General features: G+C 43.0%; 1 protein-coding gene across 3 annotated transcripts in view; it reads left to right on the top strand.

The window, feature by feature from the left end:
• Positions 1–25,784, top strand: part of Katnal2 (katanin catalytic subunit A1 like 2) — a 72,567-nt gene extending 46,783 nt beyond the window's left edge. For all 3 annotated transcript variants that reach the window (XM_055622676.1, XM_055622675.1, XM_055622677.1), the window contains 7 exons: positions 957–1,020; positions 1,191–1,309; positions 6,118–6,209; positions 11,012–11,122; positions 23,260–23,422; positions 24,741–24,843; positions 25,407–25,784. In XM_055622676.1, the coding sequence (XP_055478651.1) occupies positions 957–1,020; positions 1,191–1,309; positions 6,118–6,209; positions 11,012–11,122; positions 23,260–23,422; positions 24,741–24,843; positions 25,407–25,546 (792 nt within the window). In that variant the 3' untranslated portion in view covers positions 25,547–25,784. The remainder of the gene's footprint in view (positions 1–956; positions 1,021–1,190; positions 1,310–6,117; positions 6,210–11,011; positions 11,123–23,259; positions 23,423–24,740; positions 24,844–25,406) is intronic.
• The last annotated feature ends 2,004 nt before the right edge of the window (positions 25,785–27,788 follow it).

Below are 27,788 nucleotides of genomic sequence, written 5' to 3'. Positions count from 1 at the left end.
TGTATTAGTGCCACTGACTCCATGAAGCTTTCAATTTGGGGGGTACTTTATTTAATTCTAAGGGAACAAAAACCATTAAATCAGAATTTTTTTTTACCTCTTTTTTTCTTCTGTTCAGATATGAGTAAGAAATATATTGGTGTCAGAACTAAGAAACCATAGCATCAAACTTAGAAAGACTAGAACATTTCCTCAGCACTCTGGATATGTTATTTTCTTGTTATTCTGGGGAACAAACCCATGGCCTTTCACATGTTGGCAATAGATGTACCACAGGGCTACAGCCCCACCCCCTTTTCTGTACATGTTATTTCCATGGTATTATGTACCCCATAAGCAACGGTAATAGGTTTGCCAACAGCACTCGAGAGAACATGTAGCACTAAGAACATGTAGTAATTTCACCAGTGTTTGCCTTTCCCCAGTCTTCTACCAGTCCTGTCCAGTTTTTAGAAGGTTTGAGCTTGAGCTATGGAGGAGACTCAACTGAAATCTGTGCACATCCTCTGGGAGTCAGTGTCCCTGGCTTCTACTGCAGGCTTTACCATTACCCCACATGGGCAACCCCCTTTTGAGCTGGTTCTAGGATTCATCCTGCATTTATGTCTTCTTTACAGCTTTAGAAAGGAGCTAAATGCTCTACATAGAGAGCACAGAGGAAAAGGAAATTATATACCTAAGAAGTAACTATCGCCACTGAGAAGAAAATAGCTGTATATACCTTTCTTTTCCTTAGTTATTTGTTTATTGCTTTTCAGAAGCCACAAAAAGTAAGTCAGATATTCTTGCCCATTGTGAAAATGCCAGTGGGACAAAGAAGATATGCAAAGAGAAGCACGCTTTTAAAAAGTGGGCCTGAGTTGTAGAGTGGCTGTTTTGCTCCAACACCCCTGCCCTCCCTGCTCAGGCTGTGCAGGCTAGTGTATTCATGCTCATCTTGTTCTTTGTTCTCAAAGTACCCACAGCTATTTACAGGAATTCTCTCCCCCTGGAAAGGACTGCTGCTTTACGGCCCTCCAGGTAAACACATCTTTCTGCTGGAGTCCTAGAAGTGTGTGTGCTGTGAATGTGTTACCCCTCTATCTCTGCCTGAGGACAGGGCGAAGGATGCCTGTGGGAGACTGGATTGCGCCTGTCAGTGATGCAAGGAGCAGAAGCACCTGCTCATGTTTATCTTCATGTGTCCCTAGGTACAGGGAAGACTTTACTGGCCAAAGCTGTGGCCACTGAATGTAAAACGACCTTCTTTAACATTTCTGCATCCACCATTGTCAGCAAGTGGAGAGGAGATTCAGAAAAACTTGTTCGGGTAGGAATTCTTTTGTTTGTTTGTTTGGTTGGTTGGCTGGTTGGTTTTTCAAGACTGAGTTTCTCTGTGTAGCCTTGGCTGTCCTGGACTCACTTTGTAGAACAGGCTGGCCTTGAACTCACAGAGATCCATCTATCTGCCTCTGCCTCCCTAAGTGCTGGGATCTACACCTAGCTTCAGGTAGAAATTCTTAATATTCTTAAAAGTCAGTTTTTCAGAATACTGGAGTACAACATTATGTTAAGGTTTGTTTTAAGGTTCCACTTGGACTGTGACTACCAAAACCTAGGAAATGGATTTACTATTACATGTGGATATTAATCATATTGCCATCAGCAAAGCATGGACTTTCTTCTTTTGGAATTTTACCAACAGCCCTTTTTTTGATTCATGCAATTTAGGAATAAAAGCTAGAATAAAAGTCTCTAAAGTGGCCTCGTGTTTTCTGCACTCAAGAGACATTCATTATTAAGCGAGTACAGTATATCCAGTTAACGTTTAGTGCGAGGCCGCTGCTGTGTGCCAGACCATACACTAAGTACTCTGTGGAGGAACTGAGAGACTTAAAACTTAATTATTCTTTTGGATGTTCTGAGCAACTTTTCTTCCTCTGTGCTCATTGCCTGCACAGTGTGTTCTCCTTGAAAGGCTGTTTCCATCTTTACAATATCTCGTTCCTGACCCATGGCATCTCTTATACTATAACATTTTGCTCTATCTTCCTGTCACCTTAAGAGAACAGCTGCTTATGATGTACACCCCACCATCAAAGGGAAGCCGTGCCAGAAATCTTGTTAGACTGTTGCCTGCAATGGATGGACTGAGAAGTAATCAATACTAAGTGAATATAAAATATACTTTCTGAAAGGAAACTATCCTAAAATACTACCCTGGAATTATGGTCCCTCATAAAACTAATTTCCAAATGTTATAGACTGCTTAGAAGATATAATGGAATATTTTAAAAGGGTTGTTTTAAAAAAAATGAAACCCTACCTATTATTTATTACTTTGACTGTTTATTTATTCATTCATTCATTTTCTGGGGATTAAATGTAGGCCTTATGCATGCCAGGCAAGTGCTGTTAACGCTAAAATAGATCCTTATCCCCTGATATTGTTTTCAAGTTTTTCAAATGTTTAAGTTTTAATGAATTTTTATCACCTCTTCAACACTGTGTTTCTTTCCTGTTGTTATTTTGTTTATTGTGGTGGTGGTGTTTTGTTACAAGGTCTTTTTATAGATGTAGCCCAGGCTGGCCTTGAACTCATGATCCTTCTACTAGGATTACCTTATTCCCCTAAGGACTATAGGACTATATCACTGTGCTAGCTCAGGTCATGTCTAAAGGGACTCCTGTCTCTCTGCTTCTACATGTGTGACTGCCAGGGGTTCTGGTTAACCTTACTCCAGAGGGATGAGATTCAATTAAGTACAATCATTGTCAGCCTAAAACTCTTTGCGATGTGTGCATTCAATTTCTGTGTGCTGAGCGACAGTAACCCAGTTCACAAAAGATCCTCTCCCCTGGATGGCGTAATCATGTCCTGTCATGGAAATTTTTCTGAACCATGAGCACAAGACATTGAAAACTGCTCAAAGAAAGGCACGTTCAAAGTAAGATAGCAGACTCCCTGGACAAGCCTTGGGTGGATATATTTAGATATATCATAAATATCCTCAACAGAGAGGAAGATGAAAGGGTTTCTTGTTTAGTGCTGAGTAGCTAGAAACACCAGATCACAAGAATACTCCCGTCTCTGTGAGCATTTTTAAATTTTTCTGCTTAAGTATTATTTTGTCAGAATTCTAGGAGCAAGGCAATGATTCCTCCCCCAGTTTTCCATCTCTTAAGAAACGAGCTTTTTGAGAAATGCATGAAAGCATATATTTTGACTCGGAGTATATGAACGCCTGTCCTTTTGTTCACATGACAGGTGCTTTACTGACTCAGCCATCTCCCAGGCCCCTAATTTAAGCATTTGACAAGTGACTTTAGAAGATACTTATATTTCTTTTTTCTTATGAGACATACATTTTAATTTAAACATTTGAAAAATATTTGAGAAGAAACTGGAGACCTCTGCTGGTCTTGAAGGATCTCATCTTAGTTCCTTCTAGAAGTCACTTTTTCCTTGTTTTTGAGAGCTGGGAAGATCCTCACCTGGAGGGATTTAGTCATTCTGTCAGATCCTTCCTGTGAAGGATGCTAGAGAAAGCAAACCCTTTAGGATCTTCCCCTAAACCAGAAAAGCGCTTTCTCCCATTTGCTTCTCTTTCTATTCCAATTATGGAGTTATTTATAGGGAACCTTTGGGCTGTGAACCTCCCTCCTCTCCTCATGCTCCTGCCTCTTAGGAGTTGAACATTACTGAATAGTTGAGTGGTCTCTTTAGCAAATGTATACACCTGTTGATGGTTACATCTGCCTCCCCTTATGATTTAACTTCCTCCAAGTGCTTCTGGGCATTTTCGACTAATGCGTCTAGAAGCACTTAGCATAGTTCCCTTTATTCTCTGGGAATGGGAACTCAGTGATTTGAGCAATATGGAGACCTGAACCCGAAGCACAATTAGTTCTTCCAACGTCATGTGTAGGAAAGAGTCCTGGTCTCCTACACTTGCGTGAGCTCCTTAAAACTCTGCATAGCTCTGAAGTATGGTTCTAATCTCCTCTTCTTCATTGGACAGATTGCTGCTATTGTAACATCAGGTACTATTGGGCTTCTCTTTCTGTGACAATGAAGAAAAATTACTTGCTTCTAATTGGCTGGTCTCCTCTGTATCAGAGAGGGGTTGCTGATAAGTCCCCCAGAATTGCCCTGTTGCATGACTTTTCCTGGGAAGGTGTGGACAAATGTGCATCCCCCCAGATAAGGTAGAAAATGGATAATATACTAAATAAATGATTGTACTCAAGTCTAGCTTACTCAGCCAGTGTGTTTATTGGAGCATAGATGAGTGGTCATACAAGTAAAAGTATCTGTATCTGCATCACCAAAAAGCCCATTCTACATAGGGATGATTCATGGAAGCTGCATGTATGCTGTTCCCTGAACACCTTGCAGAAAGCTCCACCAATCACAGAGTCTAATCTCAGACCAGTTGCTTATGCTTTTACAACAATGGGCATTAGCCTTGTGAATCTTATATTTCAGGAGCTCCCTGAGCCATTTAATTTCCCTTGAGTCCATGAGTTTTGTAAGTTCTCTTCACTCCCCTGTCCTGTAAATTCCCTTTACTCTCTGGGCCTTGTAAATCTTTTTATTCCCTGAGCCTTTGAAATTCCTTATATTCCTTGAGTCTTGTAAGTTCTCTTTACTTCCTAAGCCTAATAAATTCCCTTTATTCTCTGAGCCTTGTAAGCCCCCTTTACTTTTTAAGCCTTGTAAATTCCCATTATTCCCTGAGCCTCATAAATTCCCTTTGTTCCCTTAGTCTTGTAAGTTCTGTTTACTTCCTGAGTCTTGTAAATTCCTTTATTTCCTGAAGTTTGTAAGTTTCCTTTATTTCCTGAGTCTCTTTAGCTTCCGCCCTTTTTTTCCAGGAAGGAATAAATGAAAGGAAATAGCTACACCATCCTTCTCTCAGTTTACGAGAAGGATCCAGGTTTTATGAATCAGGATTCTGTGAAGCAGAAGCAATGACACATCACCTTAGACTTACTATATCCTGAGTCATGGGGAAAGTAAGGGAGTGCCTCCTCAGTGTCAGGGAGGCCTCAGAGGGATATTCTGCTGCTGCTGCTCCTGAAAGCCACGTGCTAGCTTCTCCCCTCTTATTTAGCCTGTGATGCTTGTCTAACACTAAATGACACAGAGAATAAATCTCCCATGGCAACAACAACAACAAAATCTCTTTTCCAATCTCTGCTGCATTCTCCAATCAACAGTTAGGAGTTGGATATGGTGCTCAAGAGATGAGTTGCAGGACTCAGAAAGATTTAGGTCTTATGCTCTTCACCGCCACTATCTCTCCCTGTCGAGTTCGTTATTTTGTTTTTATGTCTGTTCTTTTGCTGGCTGCTTTCTTGTTCTTGTTCAGTCTATAATATTTTACTCTGGAACAGAACATCTTGTTCCATCAAGAATTGCTTTTGAGAATTGGATCCTCTAGTATTGGGAGGTAGGGTAGGAGGATCATCATGAGTTCACCTGCCAACCTGAGCTCTATTGTGAGTTCCAGTCCAGCTTAAACAGTCTCAAAACAACAATAAAAACCCAGTAATGATAACAAACAAACAAAAGAGAAAATTTACAAAGAACCAGATCCTAGCAGGCAGTGTTGAGGTGGGGTGAGGGCCCTGTGGAACCATGTGGAGAACAGAAAAGAACATTTTCAGCTTGTTTTCCAGGACTGTCCTTTTCCTGCACTTTTTCCTTCTGAGAATAATCCTAGTGTCCCCAGAGATGAAAGGAGGAAAGCCACTACATGGTCCTATAAAGGACGTTGTGTCCACGTGGACCGTGTTTCTGGCGGGGTGTCTCCAGGGGTTAACTAGGCAACCAAAAGCTTGGGAACTGATTTTTATCTTCGGTTCTCACATTTATCATTAGTAACCTTGAACTAGGCACCTACTCTCTCTGGCTGTAGTTTTGACAGATGATAAATGGAAAAAACCGGACCCATCCGAACCCATCCAAACCCGTAGGGTAGAACTAGAGAAATAACGGTGGTGGCTCTAAAGCTGCCCCCGAGTACTGTGTGCAATGAGTGCGTGTTAGTTCAGCAGCTCTAAACTTCTAATCTGGGAACACTTGAGGACTAAAGTTCAAGTACATGACCCCCTTTGCTTTTCCCTACTCAGGTGCTATTTGAACTTGCCCGCTATCATGCCCCCTCCACGATCTTCCTGGATGAACTGGAATCTGTGATGAGTCAGAGAGGCATGGCTCCCGGGTAACAGACAGGTTTTTTGTTTGTTTATTTGTGTGTGTGTGTGTGTGTGTGTGTGTGTGTGATCATTTTCCCCCTCTTTGTAAGTGTATGTGATGGTCAGAAGTCCACCCTTCTGCTCCTTCAGCAGAAGGAGCCTATTAATACGCCCACAAATTTTCTGCAGACACATGGAAAAGTCTTTAAATTAGATTCTGTTAACTGATTTAAATGGCTCTTATAAGGGGAGGAACTATCCTCCTCCTTTCCCCTCCCCACAGAGTGGCTGTCAAGGCTAAAGGTCAACCAGCCACAGGATCGCAGGCTGCCATGCCAGCCAGAGGGCTGCCGGTGGAGAGCGGGGCTCGCCCGTGAAGCCACAGGGTGGGCTGCTTCTGCATTCCATTCTCTGGAGATAGTCCTTCAGGCCAAGGGAACCAGTGGTTCTTTGACATCTGTCACAAGCGTTCTTTCTAAAGATTAAGTGTCAGAAAATGTCCCCAGCAGGAAGCAGGACCTCTGTGTTATTAAAGCTTTTGGGTTATACTTGCAGAAGGCCAAGTAGGGTTGCTTGCTTGCCTGCTTGCTTGGTTTTGTGAATGTATGTGTCATGTGTATACACATGTGTGTGCTGGTACATGTAACACATGTGTTCATGTGTGTATGTGTGTGAGTGTATGTCACATGTGGTATATGTGGACGTATGTATGTGCTGGTGCATGTAACATTTGTGTTCATGTGTCATATTTGTGTATCTCTGTGTGTATGTATGTATGTATGTGTATGTGCGTGTGTCTGTGTGTTTGAGTCTGTGTGTGTCCATCTGTATGTGTGTATATGTGTATATGTATTCTAAACGTGTGTATGTATTTGGTGTGTATATGAGTGTATGTATATGTGTGTATGTAAGTGTGTGTATGAGTGTGTATGTGTGTATATGTGTGTGAGTGTGTATGTGTGGGTATGTGTGTATATGTGTGTGGGTGTGTATGTATATGTGTGTGGGTGTGTATGTATATGTGTGTGAGTGTATGTGTGTGAGTGTGTGTGTGAGTGTGTATGTGTGTGTGTGTGAGTGTGTATGTGTGTGTGTGTGTGAGTGTGTATGTGTGTGTGTGTGTGAATGTGAGTGTCTGTGTGTGTGCGCATGTCTGCCTCTATATGGATCTGGATCAGAATGCAGGTCCTCATGCTTCCATAGCAGCAGTTTACCAGCAGGGCCGTCCCCTCAACCCCCACTTTGTAAGTTTTTAAATTTGTTTTTTAATATTTTTATTGATTGTTTGAGAATTTCATACAGTATATTTTGAACACATTAGCCCCCAATTACTCCCTTTAATTTCTCCAGATCCTCTTGCCCCTGACTTCATGTATTCTTTAAAATAATGATAATTTGTTTAAGAACTCACAGGCTGATTTGTGCGACTGTGTACTTCTGAGTGCGGGGCTGTCTGCTGGAGCACAGTCAACTCACCAGAAGCCATGTCCTTAAGGAAAACTGGCGTTCTCTCCCCTGAAAGCCATCAACTGCCCCCTGCTCCTCAGTTAGGGATAGGAGCTCATGAACTCCTTCCACTCCATGCTGGAATGCTCATTAGCCTGACTTTGTGCAGGTCTGGTGTGGCCATTCACAGCTGATGTGAGTTCGCAGCTGTAGAGGTCCAGCCATGTCCAAAGGATGCTGTCTCACTCAGTCCTCCCTGACCTCCGGCTCTTACAGTCCTACTCTGTCTTCTGAAATTGTCCCTGAGCCTTAGGGAGGTAAGGGTGTGATACAGATTTGTTCCAGTGGTGGCTGAACATGCCATAGGCACCTTGAGCAGTTTGAGTTTCTGCATTAACTGCGATCTACTGCACAGAGGAACTTCTTGATAAAGCATAGGCACCACTGATCTATAGAGAGGGTTATGAATTTACAGGGGAGTTTTACCCTATGTCCAATTAGCAAAATGATAGTAGTAGGTTTGCCCCTGGGGCCTGTGCACTCCCCAACCTTGGGTTATTAGCTAGATTTGCAGTTAAATCCAGTCAGAAAGCAGTTGATCACCCCCATAACTTCCATGTGACAGTCATATTGCCATACCAGTTGATATTGCAGTTTACAGGACTCACAGCTGGATAAGACTGTTGACTCCCAAGCTGGGCATAGTGGCACACACCTTAAATCCCAGGCCTCAGGAGGCAGAGGTAGGTGTATCTTTGTAAGTTCAAGGCCAGGCTGGTCAACACAGGGAATTCCGGACAGCCAGCGAAACATAGTGAGACCTTGTCTTGAAAAACAAGACAACAATGGCCATCTGTTGACTCCCATCTGCCCCCCAGCACCCTGCAAAGTACCCTGTAGTAGTGTTACCTAGTAGGTCAACACCAGTGTGATTTCTCAATGTCCTGTGGCCAGTATGTGTGCTGTCTTTAGGAATAGGCTCTTATGATCAAGTTCTGGTCAGCAATAAGGAAAAGCAGCAATAACCTGCATTGTTTTGCGGGTCTCCAGGATCCCTCTGACTAACAACAGAGGAGAGAGAGGACACTTTGGGGCTTTTTATTTGACATCCTATGGATGGGGTCTGGGATGAATATAATTCCCTGTGAAGGGTAACTCTAATTATACTTTTATATGAATATGTGTGTGTGTATGCGTGTGTATGAAACATAAAATAGTGGGTTTTCATATTATAGTAGCTTTCTCAAAGATCCTTAGAGTTTTCATGTGTCCTAGACTGGCTTTGAACTCAATGATAGCTTAGGGTACTCTTAAACTTTTGATTCTCCTGCTTCTACTTCCCAAGTGTGTGAATATAGGTGTGATTATACAGTGCTGAAGACTGAACCCAGGGCTTTGGATTTGCTAGGAAAGCATTCTATCAACTTGACTGATCTGTAAAGATCAGTGATAATTTGTTATAGTTGGTACCTCTAGCTTGAAAAAAGAAAAACATGTGTCTGGAAAATCTCTCTGCAGCTGTATTTATTAATGACCTTTAATAGTCTTTATCAAGACAAATCCAATGGTAATAAAAAGCAAAGAATTTGCTTCTTGGAAATATAAAAGTACAATTAGAAAATAATTTGTGCAGTTTATACTCATTGGAAACCGTTTTTCCAGCAGGGAAACCAAAAGATGAGGATGCAGCCAAGATGGGCGTAGTCTCATTGAAAAAGGACAGTGACCTGGCCATACTTGGCCTTGTCAGACTCAAGCTTCAGCCCTCTGCCTTGCTATACCAGCCTGGCAGGAGCAACCAGCTGCTCCCAAGCAGGAGGCCCCTGACTCCTCCAGCTGTTTCTCCCTCTGCAGACAGGCCTCTCTGACCTGCCTAACTCCGGTGGCGGCCTTCTGCCTGCCTTGTGGATCATCTTTCCTAGAGTTTCCTGTGGCCTAGAGGTTGCTAATTTGGTTCTTCCGGTACCATCCCTGATTGCAAGTGTGCTTGTTAAGCTGTCCATGGTACTGCACACCTTTAATCTAGCAGTTGAGAGGCAGAGGCAGGCAAATCTTTGAGAGTTCTGGGCCAGTCTAGTCTACCGAGTGAGTTCCAATCACCAGCCAAGATGACAGCCTATCTGAAGAAACAAAAACAAAAACAGACAATAAAGAAGGGCAACTATTTTCATATCATAGGCCATGTCATGCCAATAGTATGGACAGTTACATTAAAATTGGCACATGTACACATACTATGCCTGATTATGGGCACAGTCTATATGAACATATAATTGTATGGTGGGAGTCTTTTCTCTCAGATTCTACCAAGCCATACACAGGTGGAGCAGCCCCAGTGTGTAAATCTAGTGTCTGAACCAACCCATTCTGAGCCTTTCCTAGTGCTGGCAGACAAGGTGTGAAACTCCACCCCACAAAAGTTTGTTTCATGTGTGAAAGTATAAAATATCCTATATATTACTTTCAGGCTCTGTGAAAAGGCACTATGTGAAAATAGAAATTAATTTCCCGCATAGACTTGGGTTTTATCCCCAGTATGACTCTTCATGTATATGCAGACATTCCAAAATTCAAAACTGTGGAACACCGCTGCTCCCCAGCATCTGGGATGAGAACACTCAGCCGCAGCACGTTATGTGGGTCGCGTCTGTGCACGAGCACAAGAGGTTGAGTATTGTGCTGTCTAAGGAAGACATTTCGTTACCGAACTAAATCTGTGTTAGTGAGGGACAGTCTGCTGGGCGTGCTCTGGTTTACACTGACTGGGCTGCTCAGCTCCTCATGGTATGGTCTTTCTTGATGGAAGGGACTCAGGCAGTGGTCACGGAGGCTGAGAACACAGTGTGTACAGAAGACAGGCTCTCATCTATGTCATTAGCATGCACTACACTAGGAGAGAATAAAGCAAATTCAGTGTAAGGATTTTGTAGAAATGCACACACAGAGAGAAATAGTGAGAAACATGAAAACTATGTTATGCCCGCTCTATAAATGAGGGGATTATTCTCAATTATGCCATTTCAATTAATTAATTAATTTTGCTTTTGAAGACTAAGCTGCCCTGAAACTATATAGCACAGGTTAGCCTCAAACTCATGGCAATTCTCCTGTCTCAGCATCACAAGTGCCAAGGCACCACTATGCCTGTAAATTATGGCATTTTAAAAATAATGGATCAGGTAGACACAGTGGGTTATCTTTAATCTAATCCTTCAGTTGTTTTTTAGTTCTGTGTCAACTGAAAAGCCCATTTTCTTGAATTCATTTGCTTCCAGAGTGGAGCCTGTTGCACAGTCACAGGACCATTGCTCTGGGTACCACTCTTTGTCACGAGGGTAAAGGCCCTGCCACGAGAGGAAATCATGTCTCCTTGTCTCTTTAGGGGAGAACACGAGGGAAGTCTTCGGATGAAGACCGAGTTACTGGTGCAGATGGATGGATTAGCACGCTCAGAGGATCTTGTGTTTGTCTTAGCAGCCTCTAACCTGCCGTGGTAAGATATCAAGAGAGCATGTTGCAAAGCAGTTTCATGATCCACTAAATACAGATACGGATTTCAGTGACTTAAGAGCTATAGGAGCAGGTTCGGAAGTTACACACAAACTGATCCCACAGTGGGTGTGGGCGTGGCAAGGAACCAGTCTCCTTTCTGTAAAGACCCAGCATAAAAGTGGGCAGCAGCACTCTCTGTTTGGATTCTAAACTATGTCAGAGTAGAGAAGCTGAGCTGATTAAAAGGCATGCATGCATTCATTTCTCCCTGCTCTTGTCTGTGGTTCCTTCCCTAACGATGGACTGTAACTGGCAACTGTGAGCTAAAATAAGTCCTTTCTCCCGTAAGTTGCCTCTGTCAGTTTTTTTTTTTAAAATATTATTATTAAAGCAACAGAAATGAAATTAGGACATAAGAAGTGATGTGCTATGTTTTTCTTTTTAATCAAGCAGAAGTTTTCCATAGAACTATAAATGTTTAATATCTCTAGTTCTCAAAGAACATTCCAGAAATAATGTTTTGATTTTATTGGTATTAAAATTAAACTTTTTAAAGTTAGTAGAAAACCCTTTCTTTAATGCCATATAGTAAATAGAAAAGTAAACAATCTCTAATTGAAAATATAATCTTCTCCCAGAGTCTTCTATTCAAACTGTATCCCAGAGTGGCTTAAGAACAATTCTAGAAGAAGAACTGAGAAATAAGAGATGTTGACTAGGGGAAAACAGTATCTGTTTAGAGCATATATTTTTAAAATGTTATAATCCTCTTCCAGTTCTCAGAACATTTTCACCTTATTATTTTTCCATGTCCTGGATAGAGAAGGAGATACACGAGGGAACATTCTCAGAGGGCGTCCAGGGTCAAGAGAGGCAAGTCTGCCCGTAGTCAGCAGCAGTGAATGGGGCTGGGGCTTCTCACGCCATCCCTACCTCCTTTTCCACATTTGCAGATGGACAGAAAGCTCTTCTGTAGTACATGCTGATCATCTGGGACCCCAAACAAGAAGCAACTGAGACAAATTTTAGGCAATTCATGTGTAATCTGTTCCTTTCAATACATTCATTGTCTAAACCCACCTCCCCTTCCTATACAAGACTTGTTTGATCATGTTTAGATGATCAGCATTTTACATTTTGAAAGCATATATATATATATATATAATGTTAAAGTAGAGTCCATCAGAGAATTGCTATTTAAATGTTTAAATAAACATTATTGGAAACCATTGTTTGGGGCTAAGCTTCGGTATGGGGTTGCAATGGCTAAAGTCATGATGGGGTCACCCATGTTAAAATTCTCTTCAGCCACACTGGGACAGTTATTTAACCCTCTCAGAAATTAATACATATAAATGCAAGGCTCTGGGTTGTATCCTCTGAACTTGCCCCAACAACCCAATAATCTGATGTTGGCCAGTCCTTTTTTGTCTTGTTTTTCTGTTGTTTTGTGTTTTGTCCGCCATTTTTCAAGAATCATAACTTTGAAAAGGACCAAACTCCTTTTGATCTTTGTGCCTTCATTCTGCTGCCTGGTGGCTGTGGGTGTTCACCTGGGTGGGTGCGAGGCTGGAGTGCTCCTAACATGAGCATGGCAGGTCTGCACCTTGGTAGACTTAAACGCACACTTTCCTGAAAGGTGGCGAACCCAGGAGCCCCTGTAGTGTCGCTCTGTGCTGGGTTGATGGACCGAGGCCAGCTGCGGTCTTGGTAGTGTCTCCTCACTACTGTGAGTGCTCTAGGCTGGAAATGAGGCGATTCAGTTCAGCGGGCTTTTTTTCTTAGTTTTGACCCAGTGTTGGGAGCATCGCCCTGCAACATATTCTGAGGTGCGCAGTATCGTGTTTTCTCATTTTGGAACTTTTGGAACTTTGAAATCATGATTTCAAGGCTTGTTTGGTACAATACCATTAGGTTCTGTGAATGATTTTTTCCCATTTTTTGTTTTGTTTTAACAGTATCTTATTTAGTACATAGCCAAAGCTGACCTTGAACTCTAGATCCTCCTGCCCCTGCCTCCTGACTGTTGTAATTACAGGAATGTAATAATACCCCTGAGGAATTTTATGATTTAAAGAAACTTCTTAAGCTATGACTCACATACTGCACCATTCACAACTAATGCTTTTAGATAGTCATGCCATAAACGTAGTCGTGCTACGTTTTATTGTATTATTATTACTATTAATTATTATTATTATTATTATTATTATTATTATTATTATTATTATTATTATTATTTTCTGCATTGTATACAGATTAAAGCCAGGTCCTTGTATGCATATGTTCTGAAAAATGCATATCTGTTATTATAGGGTGTATTAAAGTTCTCTAGAGGAACAGAACCAACAAAATGTATGTATATTATAAAACAGGATTTGTACTGGGCCTGGTTGAACACTCCTTTAATCCCAGCCCTCCTGAGGCAGAAGCAGACAGATGTCTGTGCGTTCAACCCAGCCTGCTCTACATAGTGAGTTCCAGGGCAGCCAGGGCTCCATAGTGAAACCCTGTCTAAAAACCAACCACCAACCAAAGAGAAGTATTTACTGTAATGGTTTACCACTGAGAGTGGCTGCGTGGTCCAGCTATGGCCATCGGCATGCTGCACCGGCTGAGAGCCTGGTGGCTGCTCAGAGCCTAAGCTGTATGCCTTTGCTTTCCCAGTGCTCGCTAAAGGCCTGAAAGAACCTGGGAATCAGGTTTTCGGTCCTCTCAGGAAGGCCGAACAAGCTAGGTTCTGACATCAGTTAGGGATGGCTCAGCCAGCAGGAAGCCAGCCAAGCAGGCAGTGAGCAGCTCTGCTCTTTCCTCAGACCTTTTTATACTTGAAGAGGGTCTTCTCTCAACTAATCCTTCCTGTGAATGCCGTAGCAGACCTGCTCAGAGGCTTGTCTCTTAGCCCAGTTATGCCACCTGTCGACATTTACCATCACGCAGGAGAGCAGACCTAGCTGATGCAAGTCACTCACTCAACACAGCCTCCTGACACAATCAAGAAAGACAGGAAAGGCCTGTCACGGTCTCACAGGCACATAATTCTAGCACTTGGGAGATGGAGGCAGGAGCATCAAGAGTTCAAGGTCATTGTTGGTTGTGTTACAATCTTGAAGTCAGCCTCAGCTACATCATGATGGGTCAAAGGTGGAGAAAACGTTTGTTCTAAAATTACTTGTGGTAGCAATTAAATACTCCATGCACTGAAGCCATGAACCACATCACGGTGTCTCAGGCAATGGTGAGCTATAGTGGAGCTACAGAGGTTTCACCTCACAGAGTGTGAACACATTGCACATGCCTGCTAATGCTGGTGTCAGTGAACCTACCGACACGCTAACTGTATCAAAGTGTAGCAAGCACAGTGCGTGCATAATAGTGAGAATGAACATGGTTGCTGACTGGCATGTTTCAGTAAACATGTTTACTGCCCGAGCTTTGTATTATTTTACAATGTACAACGTTTAGTCCTGTAAGAACGTTTTGCTATAAATAGCATTCCTTGTCTTCTAGGCAGCAGCCCCACACATCCCGGATTGATTTCTTATCCAAAAGGCGGTGTACCATACAAATTGTTCTATATTTTGGCTTTTTTTTCTAAACAAAATATCAGAATATCCTGGAGATTTTTTTTCCAAATAAGGCCACAGATTCTTCCTTATTCCCTTTATAGTTATATAGTACTCCAGTGTATAGTTCTGCAAATCAGTGATGGCCACAGAGCTGGTCCTGCCCTGGTTATTACAAATAGCAATACAGTAAGGAGTGGGCATGAATGTGGTGCTTTTCTTTCTTTTGCCAGTGCACCGTTGGGATAGGTTCCTGGAAGGAACACCACTGAGTCAAAGAGTAACGCACATGGAATTATGATATTGCCTGCCAAATTCCCCTCCATAGAGGTAGTGCCATTCTGCAGTCCCACTAGTGTCTTGCTTTCATTACTTAACATCATAGCAAGAACATTTCCAATGTCATTAAATAATCCTTGAAATTGGATTTGGTGATGGTTGCCCAGAATTCCCACATGTGGACTATACCATAATTTAATCATCCCTTTCTGTTGAACAGATAGGATGATCCCAAACTTTCTCTATTAATAAGTAACAGTGAAGTGAACTTCCTTGCTAAAAGCCTTTGTGAACAGGACTAGGGAGAGAGTCAGGCAGTGAAGTGTTTGTAATCCCAGCGCTGGGGAGGCAGAGGCAGGTAGATTCCTGGGGCTTACTGGGCAGCCACCCTAAGCTACTCAATGAGCTTCAGGCCAGTGAAAGGGTCTCTCAAACAGAAAGGGGCGGCACCTGCAGGACACCCCGTGATTGTCCTCTTGTCTCCACACTTTGTGTGCCCCCCCCCGAGGGTGCATACATAAGCCAGAGTTCACATATGCACAAAACAGCACCTTTGGGTAGTTCTGGCTCTTAGGAAAGCTATCTGGAGGAGGGTAGCTCCCTTGTAACATATTGCCAAACAGTTTTGTAAGGAAAGAGTCTCTGAAGAAGGAATATTCTTAGTAAGATTTTTCTCAGCTTCAGGATCCCACTTGAGAAAGGGGGCTTATCCACTTCAAGCAGTATATCCTGGAGACAAACTAATTCAGAACAACTGTGTGAAGACTCAGTCCTAAAATATCAGATTCCTTACATTCAGGGCTGTTCTCATCAAAAACATCTTTCAGGCACTGGGCAATCCTTTACCACTATCTCAGCAGTGAGGTGGCTTACAGTTTTTGCTCACATGCCTTGGCTGGTTCATATTATGAGAGAGGACCAGCAAGAAGGAACCACTTCTCTGTGTCATCTGATGTATAAATGAGCAGTGAGAGGCGTAAGAAATGCTGCATATTTAATATTACCACTTAATGTAATAGTCATGTAAGAAATTTAGTGAGCATAACTAGGCCTAATTTGACTTGCCTTGATTGCTGCATATTCACAAGCTCAGACCTAGCAGTCCAGAGGGAATGAAATGCTGAACAGGACCATTAAGGCAAATCCCATCTAGAGATGTTTGTTTAACTCTATGGTAGTTTGTACAAATAAGGTGTGGGGGCTGCAAGAGACACGGTGACACTCCTGTCTCCCTTGCTGCTTGCCAAAAGGCTAGACATTCTAGGAACCCTGTAAGAAAGGTGGTACTGGCATAACCAAGCTGCAGGTTAAAAAAACCAGGAGACATTCTTGTAAAATTCGAAAGAAGGTGACAGAGCCAAGAGATTCCTGCTCTGCGGATGAAACTGACCCGGTTTGTTTAGGGAGCACCTGCAACGGCTCACAGGGGCCATCCCCTCATCGACTATGCTTCCCTTTTCCTAGCCCAGCTGCCTTTCTACTGCCTGTGTAAAAGCATCCATCCATATGGTCGATCCTTCCTGGAGTGGTGTTCCTATAGAAATGCACTTTTGTGACTGAAAGGATCAGACAACATAACTGTTGCTTTTAACAAAATCTCAAGAGTTTGGTTTTACCAAGGAAGACTCGGGAGCCAAATGCTGGGGTGAAAGCTTGCTTGCTCAGAGAGGCAGAGAAAGCACCCAGCTATTGTCTCAAAAACCCTCAAACTGAATGTCCCTCCCTTCTACTTCTTGTGTGTCCCTCTATCCATCCTCCTGACTTCCTCTACTCTTTATATATATTTTTTCCTATGTTCAGTCCCTGTCAACTGGTTGCTTGCTCTGTCTCTTGACCTATGGTTGTTTTATTCAAGCAGAAATCTCTTAGATTAAAGGTGTGTGCTAGGGCTGAGCCACACTACAACTAGAAACATATTTTTCCAGGAAACAGCACAATTTCGGGGTTCACAGTGCGACCAAATATCCTATAACACATAACTGTAGTTCTTTTCACAGTGAACATGAGCCTTCTGAACTTGGGGGAGGAGAAGTGCTCTTGGAGGGTCTGTCTTTGAACTTTGGGCTTTGACCGGGTCTACATTTTTCTAATGTGTTCTACCACAGGTCACTACTCATTGTGCAAAAAGCAGGATCTAGCAGGGCAATCAGAGTGCTTGCTTAGCATGTATGCGTGAGGCCTTGGGCTCCATCTGGCACAGCAAACAAACAAATAAAAACAAAAACAAGTTCTACTGTCTTAATACACTCCAGATACTGTGTGCTCAACCTGTGCATATGTGCACAATGCGGGATTGTCTTGTGGGCAGGACTGTACCATGCTGCGGTGCGTCGTGTGTTCTAGGCTTGATGTACTTTGGTCGCTCTTGCAAACTTGCTTAATTCTATAAACAATTCCATTACATTAGTGGCCCATCATTTACTTGGCTTTTTTGGGGGGAAGTTTTTACTTATTTATTTTTTATATGTTTCCCACAGTTGACTCTACTTCCTCCTTGCCACCCCTCCCCCAGCCCTTTCATGGGAGGGGTATCTCTTACAGTGCTTGGCTGAATTAGAGCAGATAATATTAAAAAAAAAAAAAAAGGTTTCTGTCTTATATATCTTTTTCTGACCCTACAGCTGGGGAGAGCAAACTTTTCTTGTTTTGTCTGTGTAGTTTTGAGATACGAGTTTTTCCAGTGAATCATCAGGACAGATGAGAGGCAAGAAGGCATTTGTTACCATGGCAGTTCTTAAGTCCCTAGGTCCCCAGCCAGTGTGCGTTCTCTCTCCAACCTTTCAGAGTCTCCTTTTGGTTATTTATTATAGGAAATCCGAGGGTTTTAGTCCTCAGAGGTGACACGTGCAAGTCTCTTGCTCATATTTTTTATTTACCTTTTTCTTTCTTTACATATATATATATATATATATATATATTTTTTTTTTAAAGATTTATTTATTATTTATACAGTATTCTGCCTGCATGCCAGAAGAGGGCACCAGTTCTCATTATAGATGGTCGTGAGCCACCATGTGGTTGCTGGGAATTGAATTCAGGACCTTTAGAAGAGCAGCCAGTTCTCTTAACCTCTGAGACATCTCTCTAGCCCCTCTTTCTATATTTTAAACATTATTTTATCCTCTGGTTAATGGGCTGTATTTCTCCTGTTAGGTTTTTTTTTTCTTCTGACTTTGATTCATGGTGGTTGTTACATGTTTTGTAATTTTATCAATGATGTAGCTACTATCTATGGGAGTTATGTAATGGGATCCTGTAGAGAAAATTATTCCACTGTTTCAGATTTTGGACTAATTGATTTAATTTTTCATCTCAGCTTAAGATATCTTGGGCTGTGGCAATGAAGCTGATAGTTTTGAACTATCCATGAAGAGTTTCCCTCCTCAAAGTGCAAGACAGAGGTGTGCTTTTCTGATGCCTTCCGTTGCCAATGGGAGAACGTTCTAACCTATGCTATCATAATGGGTATGTGCCCTATAGTCATATAGGGTATTTGCTTTATGTTGCAAGCTGTGGCTCTACCTCTAATGGATCCAGGCTTTCTGGGTTGCCTTAAAACCTAACCCATTACAACCAAAAGGCAAATAGCCCAAGTCAGCCATAGTTTCACCTTAATCTATCCAGTCTTTTTATTTTTGGCACTTGAGAATTTTTCCCCTGCCTCCAGAAGGGTTCCATTGTACATTCAAAAAGTATTTTTATAGTAATCTCTTATTTCCGCAACTTAAATTGTAAATATCTCATATTTTAACCAACAAAAACTACTTGTGTGTAATAAGCCAGTGTTAGGAAAGTTTTGGTATGAATACTTATTCATTTCTTTCTACATTTATTATTATTATTTTATTTTTTACAGTTTATTCATTTTATATCCTAATTATAGCCCCCTCCCTCAATTCCTCTGGTCCCACTCTCCTGCCTGCTTCCCCCCATCTCCCTCCCCTAGTCCACTGATAAGGGAAGTCCTCCTCCCCCACCCCTAGCTTACAGGTCTCATCAGGATCGCCTGCATCCTCTTCCTCTGTGGCCTGGCAAAGCCAAAGCACCAGGGGGAAGTGATCAAAGGGCCAGGCAAGATTTCTAATCTAGTTAATCCTTTTGCTGTGGTCAGAGCCGTCAGATTTTTTCTCTCAGTTATTGGTATTGTATTTTGGGTGGAAGTAATCAGTAGGTAATGTGAGGTAATTTTCATTTCATTAAAGTGATACTTGTAGCTCACATACGACTAGAACAATGACTGCACTGCCAAGTCTCCCTTGCTGGATTTTCTGGCCTCTCAGAGAGGCCCAGGACGTGCATCTCTCAAGTAATCTTCAGAAGCACTGCCCGGTGAGCCTGGCAGATCAGCCCTGAGACTCAAAATTCCCGCCATCTTCGCTAAGAATGAAAGTACAATGCTTTATTCCTATTGACCAAGTCGACGCAGCTTCTCCTGATTAATCTAAACTAATGATGGCTGTAATGTACTGATTTTCAACAAAGCACATTCTCCTTAATAAAGAATTGGAGGAGTTTCAGAAAGCAGGCCATTTCACACAAAGCCAGCAACTCTGCATGCCCCGTTCATTCATCCACCCACCAGAGAGGGATTTTGTTTTTGGAAACTTTTCAATTCTCTGCATGATGGAGGAACCAGGAATCCATGAGCATACTGTCCTTGATTCTTGGCTTCTGGAAACTAGAGGGGACAGTGTTCCACACATACACACATAGCTCTGAACTGGAGATATAACTGCAGACAGAAAAGAACGGCATGGGGGTTTTGTTTCTCAAGCCGTGGTCTTGCTGTATAGCTCGGGTTGGGTTGAACTCTCTGTACGGCCCAGACTCATATCCACCACATGTTCCTCCTACCTCGCCACATAGGTGCTGGAATTACAGGTGCGCATCCCCATGCCTGGTTCCACAAGTAATCTTTATATTAAAGCAGATCCAAAGCCTTTACTACTGCATACAGAGCACTTGACAAAGTTTGTTTTGACAAGGTAGAAGGTCCAGATAAAGAAAATGACATGAAGATGCCAGCAGCACTCCAGTGACTGCCCTGGTTACTGCCTTCCTCTCTCACAGTGTACCTGAAAACCACACGCACACGCACGCGAGCGCACGCATGCACCTACGCACGCACATGCCCACACATGCACACTCATGCACACATCAGAACTAGAATGGAAAGCAGATTCGAGGACAGGAAGTGGATCCATTTGGGGAAATGTGTAAGTAGACAGCCTTCCATAGGGGCCTCGCTGTAGAGGACAGCGCTAGAATCTCCAGCTCCCTGTTATCTGTCGAAGATAGCTCCTTGGCCTGCTCTCCCAGGATGGTCCTGTCACGACCATCCTCTTCATGGTGGCTGTGGGTGGACAGCAAGGACTGTAGAATGGAAGGTGGCTCTTCTGTTAGCATGCCGAGATAGCTCAGACTTGAAGTACTGTAACTGTTGAAGGGACAGACTTGAATTGAGCTTGGTTTCTACATGCTGTGAATTTTGGAATGATCTCAGTTGCGGGGCGATGCAGTACAGCAGGGGACAGTGGTCAGGGCTGAGGAGGGTCTCCGCAGGTTTAGTGTGGATCCTTAGGCTGTCAGGCCCGAGGCACCGAGACCCTTGGTAGCTCTTAGTGTGGCCAGGGGGACATGATGCTTTGTATTGTCTAGAGTGGTAGGGGTCTGAGAGCCTTGCTAATTTTCCTGTCTTCTGGATCTCATGCTCACTGGTTGGTTTGACCACTGATGGGATAAAAGTACTAAGTAACCAGGAGAAAGGAGTCGTAAGTATAAAAATAACTAGTGTAAAAATCTAAGTGCAAGAGGCAGGAGGAGTCTTTTCTGGTGGCCACAAGTTACATTTTTTATATAAATATATTGGCATAAAGAATGATTTCTGGGTATATTCCATTTGTCCTTTGTTTCCTCCCCCATATGATTATATGATTATTGATGTCATTAAGAGAGTGTTCATCAGGCCTGGCTGGCAGGCACTTGCATTTATTTTGTACCCACAAGCAGTTTTGAGGTAAATCTCTCACTTTAGGGCATTAGCTGATCAATACAGACATCTATAGTGAAGGATTGCTTTTCCACCCATTCATGTGATTTTGTTGTCTTGATCTTCCTATAGAGAAGCCACTCAGGATGAGATGGGGACAAGAATTGGGTACTGTTCAAATCAACACTTGCTTGAGACCCTTAGATGTACCATCCTATCAAATTCTTCTGCTTGCAGATATATCTTCCCGAACCTTCAAACCAGGTCCAAACTGAATTGCTTGTCCCCTGCAGCTTGTATGCAGAGGAGACCCCGAGCTCTAGCCTGCCACCCTGGTGATTTTCTTCTCTTCTGTGTCAGGGTCTCTGGTGCTTGCGTCCTGCCCAGCTTTGGCTTGTCTTATCATCTAGGCATCACATGTTGAAACTATTTGTATTGTTGATCCATATAGTTTGACCAAGCTATAGATTTTTTATTAGAACTTATTTTTTCTTCAGAATTTCAAAGGCATTGGTCCCTTCTAATATGTCATGTTGCTGTGGATAAAGTTTGTTGTTATTTTTAATGAGACACAATCTCGCTCTGCAAGGCCGGAACTTGCTCTGTACCCCTGGCTTATCTTGAACACACTTGCTCTGCTTCCTTCACCTTCCTGAGTTCTAGAAATACAAGTATGCACTACCATGTGTGGCTTGCGAAGTTTTGTGTTAATTCCATTGTATGTTATTTGTTTTCTTCTCTCTGGAAATCCCTGTCATCCTTTCTTTGTTCTTGGTATTCTGAAACCTCACCAGGATGCAACTTGAGAGTCAGTGGGCAGAGAACCGCGCCAACCTCCACACGGCACCCTGGCACCTTTCCTAAGTCATACTGAGTTACTTACGTTTTTTAAAGCCTTCTCTCCGCCCCCCCCCCCCCGTGCTCTTAACCACTGAGTCATGCCTCCAGTCGTAAAAACAAATGTGTGATAATAGAGGTTTATTAGTGTAGTTTATCTAAACTATTAATTTTGTTCAAATTCTATACAATAATTAAAATTTGAACAGCATGCAATAGTTAAAACAAAAACCAAAATAAACCCTTTTCTTTATCCTTTTGAATTTCTTTCTGAATGTGTGTTTTCCCCCAGCCCTCAAGACAGTGTTTCTCTGTGTAGCCTTGGCTGTCCTGGACTCGCTTTGTAGACTAGGCTGGTCTCAAACTCACAGAGATCCACCTGTCTCTTGTGTCTCCCCAAGTGCTGGAATTATAGACATGGGCCACCATGCCTGGCTTAAATGACTTTTTTTTTTTTTTTTTTTTTTTTTTTTTTTTTTTTTTAGTAGCAGTCTATTCTTGTTTCATAGATACAATGTTTCTTCTATTTTCTGAGAAGAGTGATTTAAAAGAAAAGTTTTCTTAAGGTTTGTTTACTATCTACTTGTTTTCAGCTGTCTTGTGTTAGAAGCCTTCCATAGAAGCAGTCTCTGTTGCCTGCTCATGTTTACATACACACTAAAAACGCAGGAGGAAGCTCTGTACCTATGGAGAGGGTTCATCCATGTGGCTCCGTGTGTAGGGGCCTGCCAGGGCTATTATGCTGGAAAACTCTCAGCAGCCTTATGGAAGCAGGGATGAGTGCTTCATGAGGCCATGTTGGCAGGGGACACTTAGGAAGGAGAACACTGGTTCTGAGTTCACCAGTGCAGTGGGGCGAGGTGGCTCTTCACCCCAGCATGGATGAGCTTCGGGAAGTTAATAGACTTCCAGGAATGCCCAAGGCCAAGGCCAGCAATTCACAGTAAAATCACAGTGAAACTTTCATATGCTTAGTTGTTGTGAGTTGACCTAGGCCCATGCTCACTAAAAGTGCCTCCTTTACATGAGGAATCTTGAAGGTGCTGTCTCTTTCTCTCCCTTTCCTTCTCCTTTTCACCAATTTTTCACATCTTTAGAAAACATTCCTTAAACAACATGAAGTAACTGCAGTACTACTCAGTTATAGATTTAAAAGTGACAGTTAAGATACAGGCTTGCTTCTTGTAATAACTGCACTTAGAATACAGTGACTGAGGCCAGTGAGAAGGCTCGGTGAGTAAAAGCAGCTGCCTCCAAGCCTGGTGACCTGAGTTCAATCCCTGGGACCCATATGATGGAAAGAGAGAACCAACTTCCAAAACCTGCCCTCTGACCTCCACCCATGTGCTACACACACACACACACACACACACACATAAATAAATAAATAAATAAAGTAAGGAAGTAAGGGATCTGTCTGTATGTCTGCTCACTGCTCCATCCATTTCCTGTCTTCTTGTGTTACAGGGAGCTGGACTGTGCCATGTTACGGCGCCTGGAGAAGAGGATTCTGGTTGATCTCCCTAGCCAAGAGGCTAGGCAGGCCATGATCCACCACTGGCTGCCCCCTCTGAGCAACAACCATGCCCTGGAGCTACACACAGACCTGGAGTATAGCGTACTGAGCCAGGTGGGCAGCCATAGAGATAGGTATGGGGCATGTGTCCAGCACACACCAGTCTATGGCTTAGAAAAGATCCAGGCTGCCCAGCCGTGCAGTGAAACCCCTCCCCGCGAAAGAGTGGGCTCCAGGAGACTGGGCTACAGTCTCCTGGAAAATGAGGCCACAGGGAGTAGCACAGGGTCCAGATGCAGAGTGCCTACAATCAGATCCTGGCCCTGCAGCATATTAGCTGTGAGACCTTAGGGGCGTCACTTACTCTGTGAGCCTCAATCACCCCATTTCTAAAATGAGTAGCAGAGAATTGACAGAGGGTTATCGTGGCTAATGAATTGAGGAATCCTTTGCAAAGAAAAACTCAAGGTACTTGCTGTTAATCCTCATTGGTATTGTATTAATCAGGGTTCTCTAGAGGAATAGAACTTATAAAATGAATACATGTGTTCAATATATGTATACACACACACACACACACACACACACACACACACACACACAGTATTTATTAGAGTGGTTTACAGGCTGTGGTTCAGCAATTCCAAAAGTGTCTACCAAAGTAAGATCCAAGAGTCCAGTAGTTGTTCAGTCCACGATGTCCTAGTTGGTCTTCAGTATACTGTAGAATGCCAAAGAGGTAGTTGAATGGCTCTCTAATGCTAGTAAGGGGGTGGACTTGCCAGTGAGAGTGAGAGCAAGCAGGCAGAAAGAGCAAGCTTCCTTCTCCCACGTGCTTTCTGTAGGCTGCCAGCAGAAGGTATGCTCAGATTAAAGGTGGATCTTCCCACCTCAAAGATCTGGATTAAAAGTGGGTTTTCCAATTTTAAATGATTTAATTAAGAAAACATCCCTCACAAATATCCAGATTCTTGGGTTTTAGTTAATTCTGATATAGTCAAGTTGATGACTAAGAATAGCCATCACAGGTATCCATTCCCAGGAGATCTTCTTTGGGTAGACATTTAAACCTAATGGTTTCTCTAGTCCCTCAAAATCAGGACTGGCTTTAACACAAGAACAAAATGTCCTCATTTGGCCATCTTGGAGTTAGGATGAGGCCCAATCAGGCAACACTAGGTGGTTCAGTGCTCTGCTGGCATCTCACAGCGTATTTAATGGTCTGAGGAAGTCATTGCCTAGGAGGCCAGGTCAGGGGTCGTGTTAGCTAGCACCTTCTCTCCCTCCAGCATTGCTTGCCTGGGGTGTTGGTATAGAGAAGAGAGACGGCAGAGTTCTCAGCCAGCACTCCGAGCCTGGATCCTGCTTGTAAGAATGAAGAGGACACCAGCATTCTGCCTGTTGACTGATCCTGGCTTTGCTGCTATTTCAGGAGACAGAGGGATACTCAGGCTCCGACATTAAGCTGGTCTGCAGGGAGGCAGCCATGCGGCCTGTGAGAAAGATCTTCAGTGTGCTTGAAAACTACCAGTCAGGTATGGTTGGGCCACTGTGCTGGTGCTGTGGGAGAGAAATTTGTGCTCATCCATCCAAACTCTTGGAGGGATGTGGTGGTACATACTTGAACTCCTGGTCACTCAAGCTAACAAGACCCTGTCTCAACATACATATACTAAAATGGGCTCAAGATGTAATTGGGGACAGTGTTTTTGTGTGCAAAAGTCCAATCCCCTCTCACCAGCAGATGGAGCCCAACACCTGCTTCCCCCCCATTTGTATGCTTCTCTGGTCAAATTAACATCCCCCATGTACTCTGGCACACACTACTGTGGGTCTGGATCCTTCTGAGGCACCATACTAATAGTAAATAATACTTGGCTAACGATATATTTCATTCCCCTTTGGAGGCAGGATGGTGGGGTTGGGTGGGGCTTAAATCCCATAGCCTCTAGCCCCATAGCCCTCCTCAGATGTTTGAGCTGTGTTAGCCATCAAGAGCAGGTTATCAGACCCTGTCTCCAGGCCCGCCTATCAGCCTTGCAAGAACTCTGGTCCCCACCAGGCACAGTGCCATGCTCACTGCTGCCTTTTGGTCTAGACAGCAGCAGTCTGAATGGAATCATGCTGGATACCGTGACTACAAAGGACTTTCTGGATGTGTTAGCTCACACCAAGCCTTCAGCAAAAAATCTGACTGAGAGGTACTTGGCCTGGCAAGAGAAGTTTGAGTCTGTGTAAAGTTGCACCCAGCCTGACCTGGCCAGAGGCAGCCAAGAGCCTCCCTGGTGTGACTGGGATGGAAAGAAGGACATTATCCTTGAACACTGGACTAATTTATACAACTGTGTTATTTTGAAAACATGAGATCTTGTGCCATGGATGTCAGCAAAGTGAAGATTTCAGTTATAAGTGTGTGCTATTGGGTCAGGCAATAGAGTTTTTTTTCTCAGAATTTGACTAAAAATTTTAAGAAGTTTCCCGTGGTTTTCCTTATTTGTGAACTGAGAGCTTAGTATTTTCTTAATCTCTATTATATTTTGAGCTTGTAGATTCTTTTTTTAAAGAATCTTTTTAAAAATTTATTTACTTTACATCCTGATTGTAGCCCCTCCCTCCATCTTCCCCCATCCCTGTCCCCCATCCCTAGTCCTTACAAATTGGGAGCCCTTCTTCCTTACCAGCTGACCCTAGACTATCAAGTCTCTTCAGGACTGCCTACATCCTCTTCCTCTGTGGGCTAGCAAGGCCTCCTCACCAGGGGAAGTGATCAAAGAGCAGGCAACAGAGTTCATGTCAGAGACAGCTCCTGGTCCCCTTACTAGGTGACCCACATGAAGACTAAGCTGCCTATCTAATATATTTAAGCATTTATTCTTAATTTCCTTCTTGTAACACATTCTCAAGCCTGTCAGACACCATCAGTCAGTGCCCCTTCCTTTCTTCCAGGACAGGCTTTCATTGTATAATGCCTGCTAGCCTGGAACTCACTTTGTAGATCAGGCTGACCTTGTCTTCACAGTGATCCACCTGCCTCTGCCTCCCAAGTGCTGGGATTACAGGCGTGCAGTATGCTTTTCTAAAGGGCTGAACACCTCATGTAACTCTCCGTTCTCTTCTTTCCCTCTGCCCCAGGGGACGGGGACTACCACCCTCTCCTTTCAGTCCTCTTTACCCTAGCTGACCATGACCACTGTCATCAAGGCCTTAAGTTCTGCTTTCGCAGAGAATAAAGGAAAACCTCTGTTCTGTCTTGGTTACTCAGGGCTTCTGGATTCCAACTAGTTTGCTATCTAATTTTCAACTACTTGGCTTTCAGTCAAGATTCCAGTCTTCAAGAGTATACTTTAGTATTCTTTAGTATACTCTAAAGAATAGAGTATGCATGTAGCATTTTCTGGTTTGGTTTTGGTTTCGGTGCTCAGTTTTATTATTCTCCATCTACTTTGCATCTTCCAGTGTTATATTCTCATATGCATCCTCCTACTGGCTGATTTTGTGGGTTTATATCTTCTCCATTCCCTTCCTTATTTTAGTGGGGGCTTGAGAAAGGAATTACACAAATTTACTCTAGAGTATCTACATTTGTTCTTCATGTTTCTATGTGTGTATGTCACATGTGGACAGATGCTTTGGAGACCAGAAGAGCATGTCAGCTCCTCTGGATCACCTGTAGCTGGAGTTAGCCTAGCATGAGTGCTGTGTACTGGACTCAAATCCTCTAAAATAATACAAGTGCTCTTAGCCACCAAACCATCTCTCCTGCACCCTATTTATTATTTTTAATTAAATTTATTCTTTGACAGTTTCATATGCGTGTATAATGTATTCTAATTACTCTCACCCCTCCCCTTTCTTCCCTCCCTCCCACTCCCATCCCATCTCCTCCCTCTCCTGTGATAATGTCTTTGTGAATGGGTCTAGCCACAGGAAGGTCATAGGTGTAGAACTGTCCATTGGAACTGATGGGGTCATTAGTGGGCAAACAGCTGAACATAATGACCCCTCCTTCCTCAGCATCCACCAGTAAGCTGGTAAGCCATAGTTCCCTGGAGAAGGGTAGGAATTCATGCCCCTCCCCAATCCATCCCTGACTACTGACAGTAGTCTTATCATGCTCAACTGCAACTACTGTGAAGTCACGATTGTGAAACTATGCCATTCTTATCACAGTGTTTTGCAGCCTTGTCATTCAGCTCTTAGATTTTTTTTTCTGTTCCCTCTTCTGAGCTGTTCTTTGAACTATAGAGGAGGTCTATAGTTGTTGTTGTGTTGTTGTTATTATTATTATTATTATTATTATTATTATTATAGTTAGGTTAAGGGTTGAGACAATAGCTCTGTTGGCTTCCTTTACAAATATAAGGACCTGCGTTTGATCCCCAACATAAAAATGCCAGGTCTAGTGTTGCATGCTTATTAACCCCGATGCTGGAGAGGTAGCAGGGACAGGAGGAAACCCCCGGCTTACTGGTTAGGCAGG

Source organism: Psammomys obesus, unplaced genomic scaffold (assembly GCF_907164565.1).
Source record: "Psammomys obesus unplaced genomic scaffold, mPsaObe1.curated_primary_1811, whole genome shotgun sequence".
Lineage (NCBI taxonomy): Eukaryota > Metazoa > Chordata > Mammalia > Rodentia > Muridae > Psammomys > Psammomys obesus.
The sequence above is the reverse complement of the archived record's forward strand: the minus strand, read 5'-3'. Positions and strand labels throughout refer to the sequence as shown.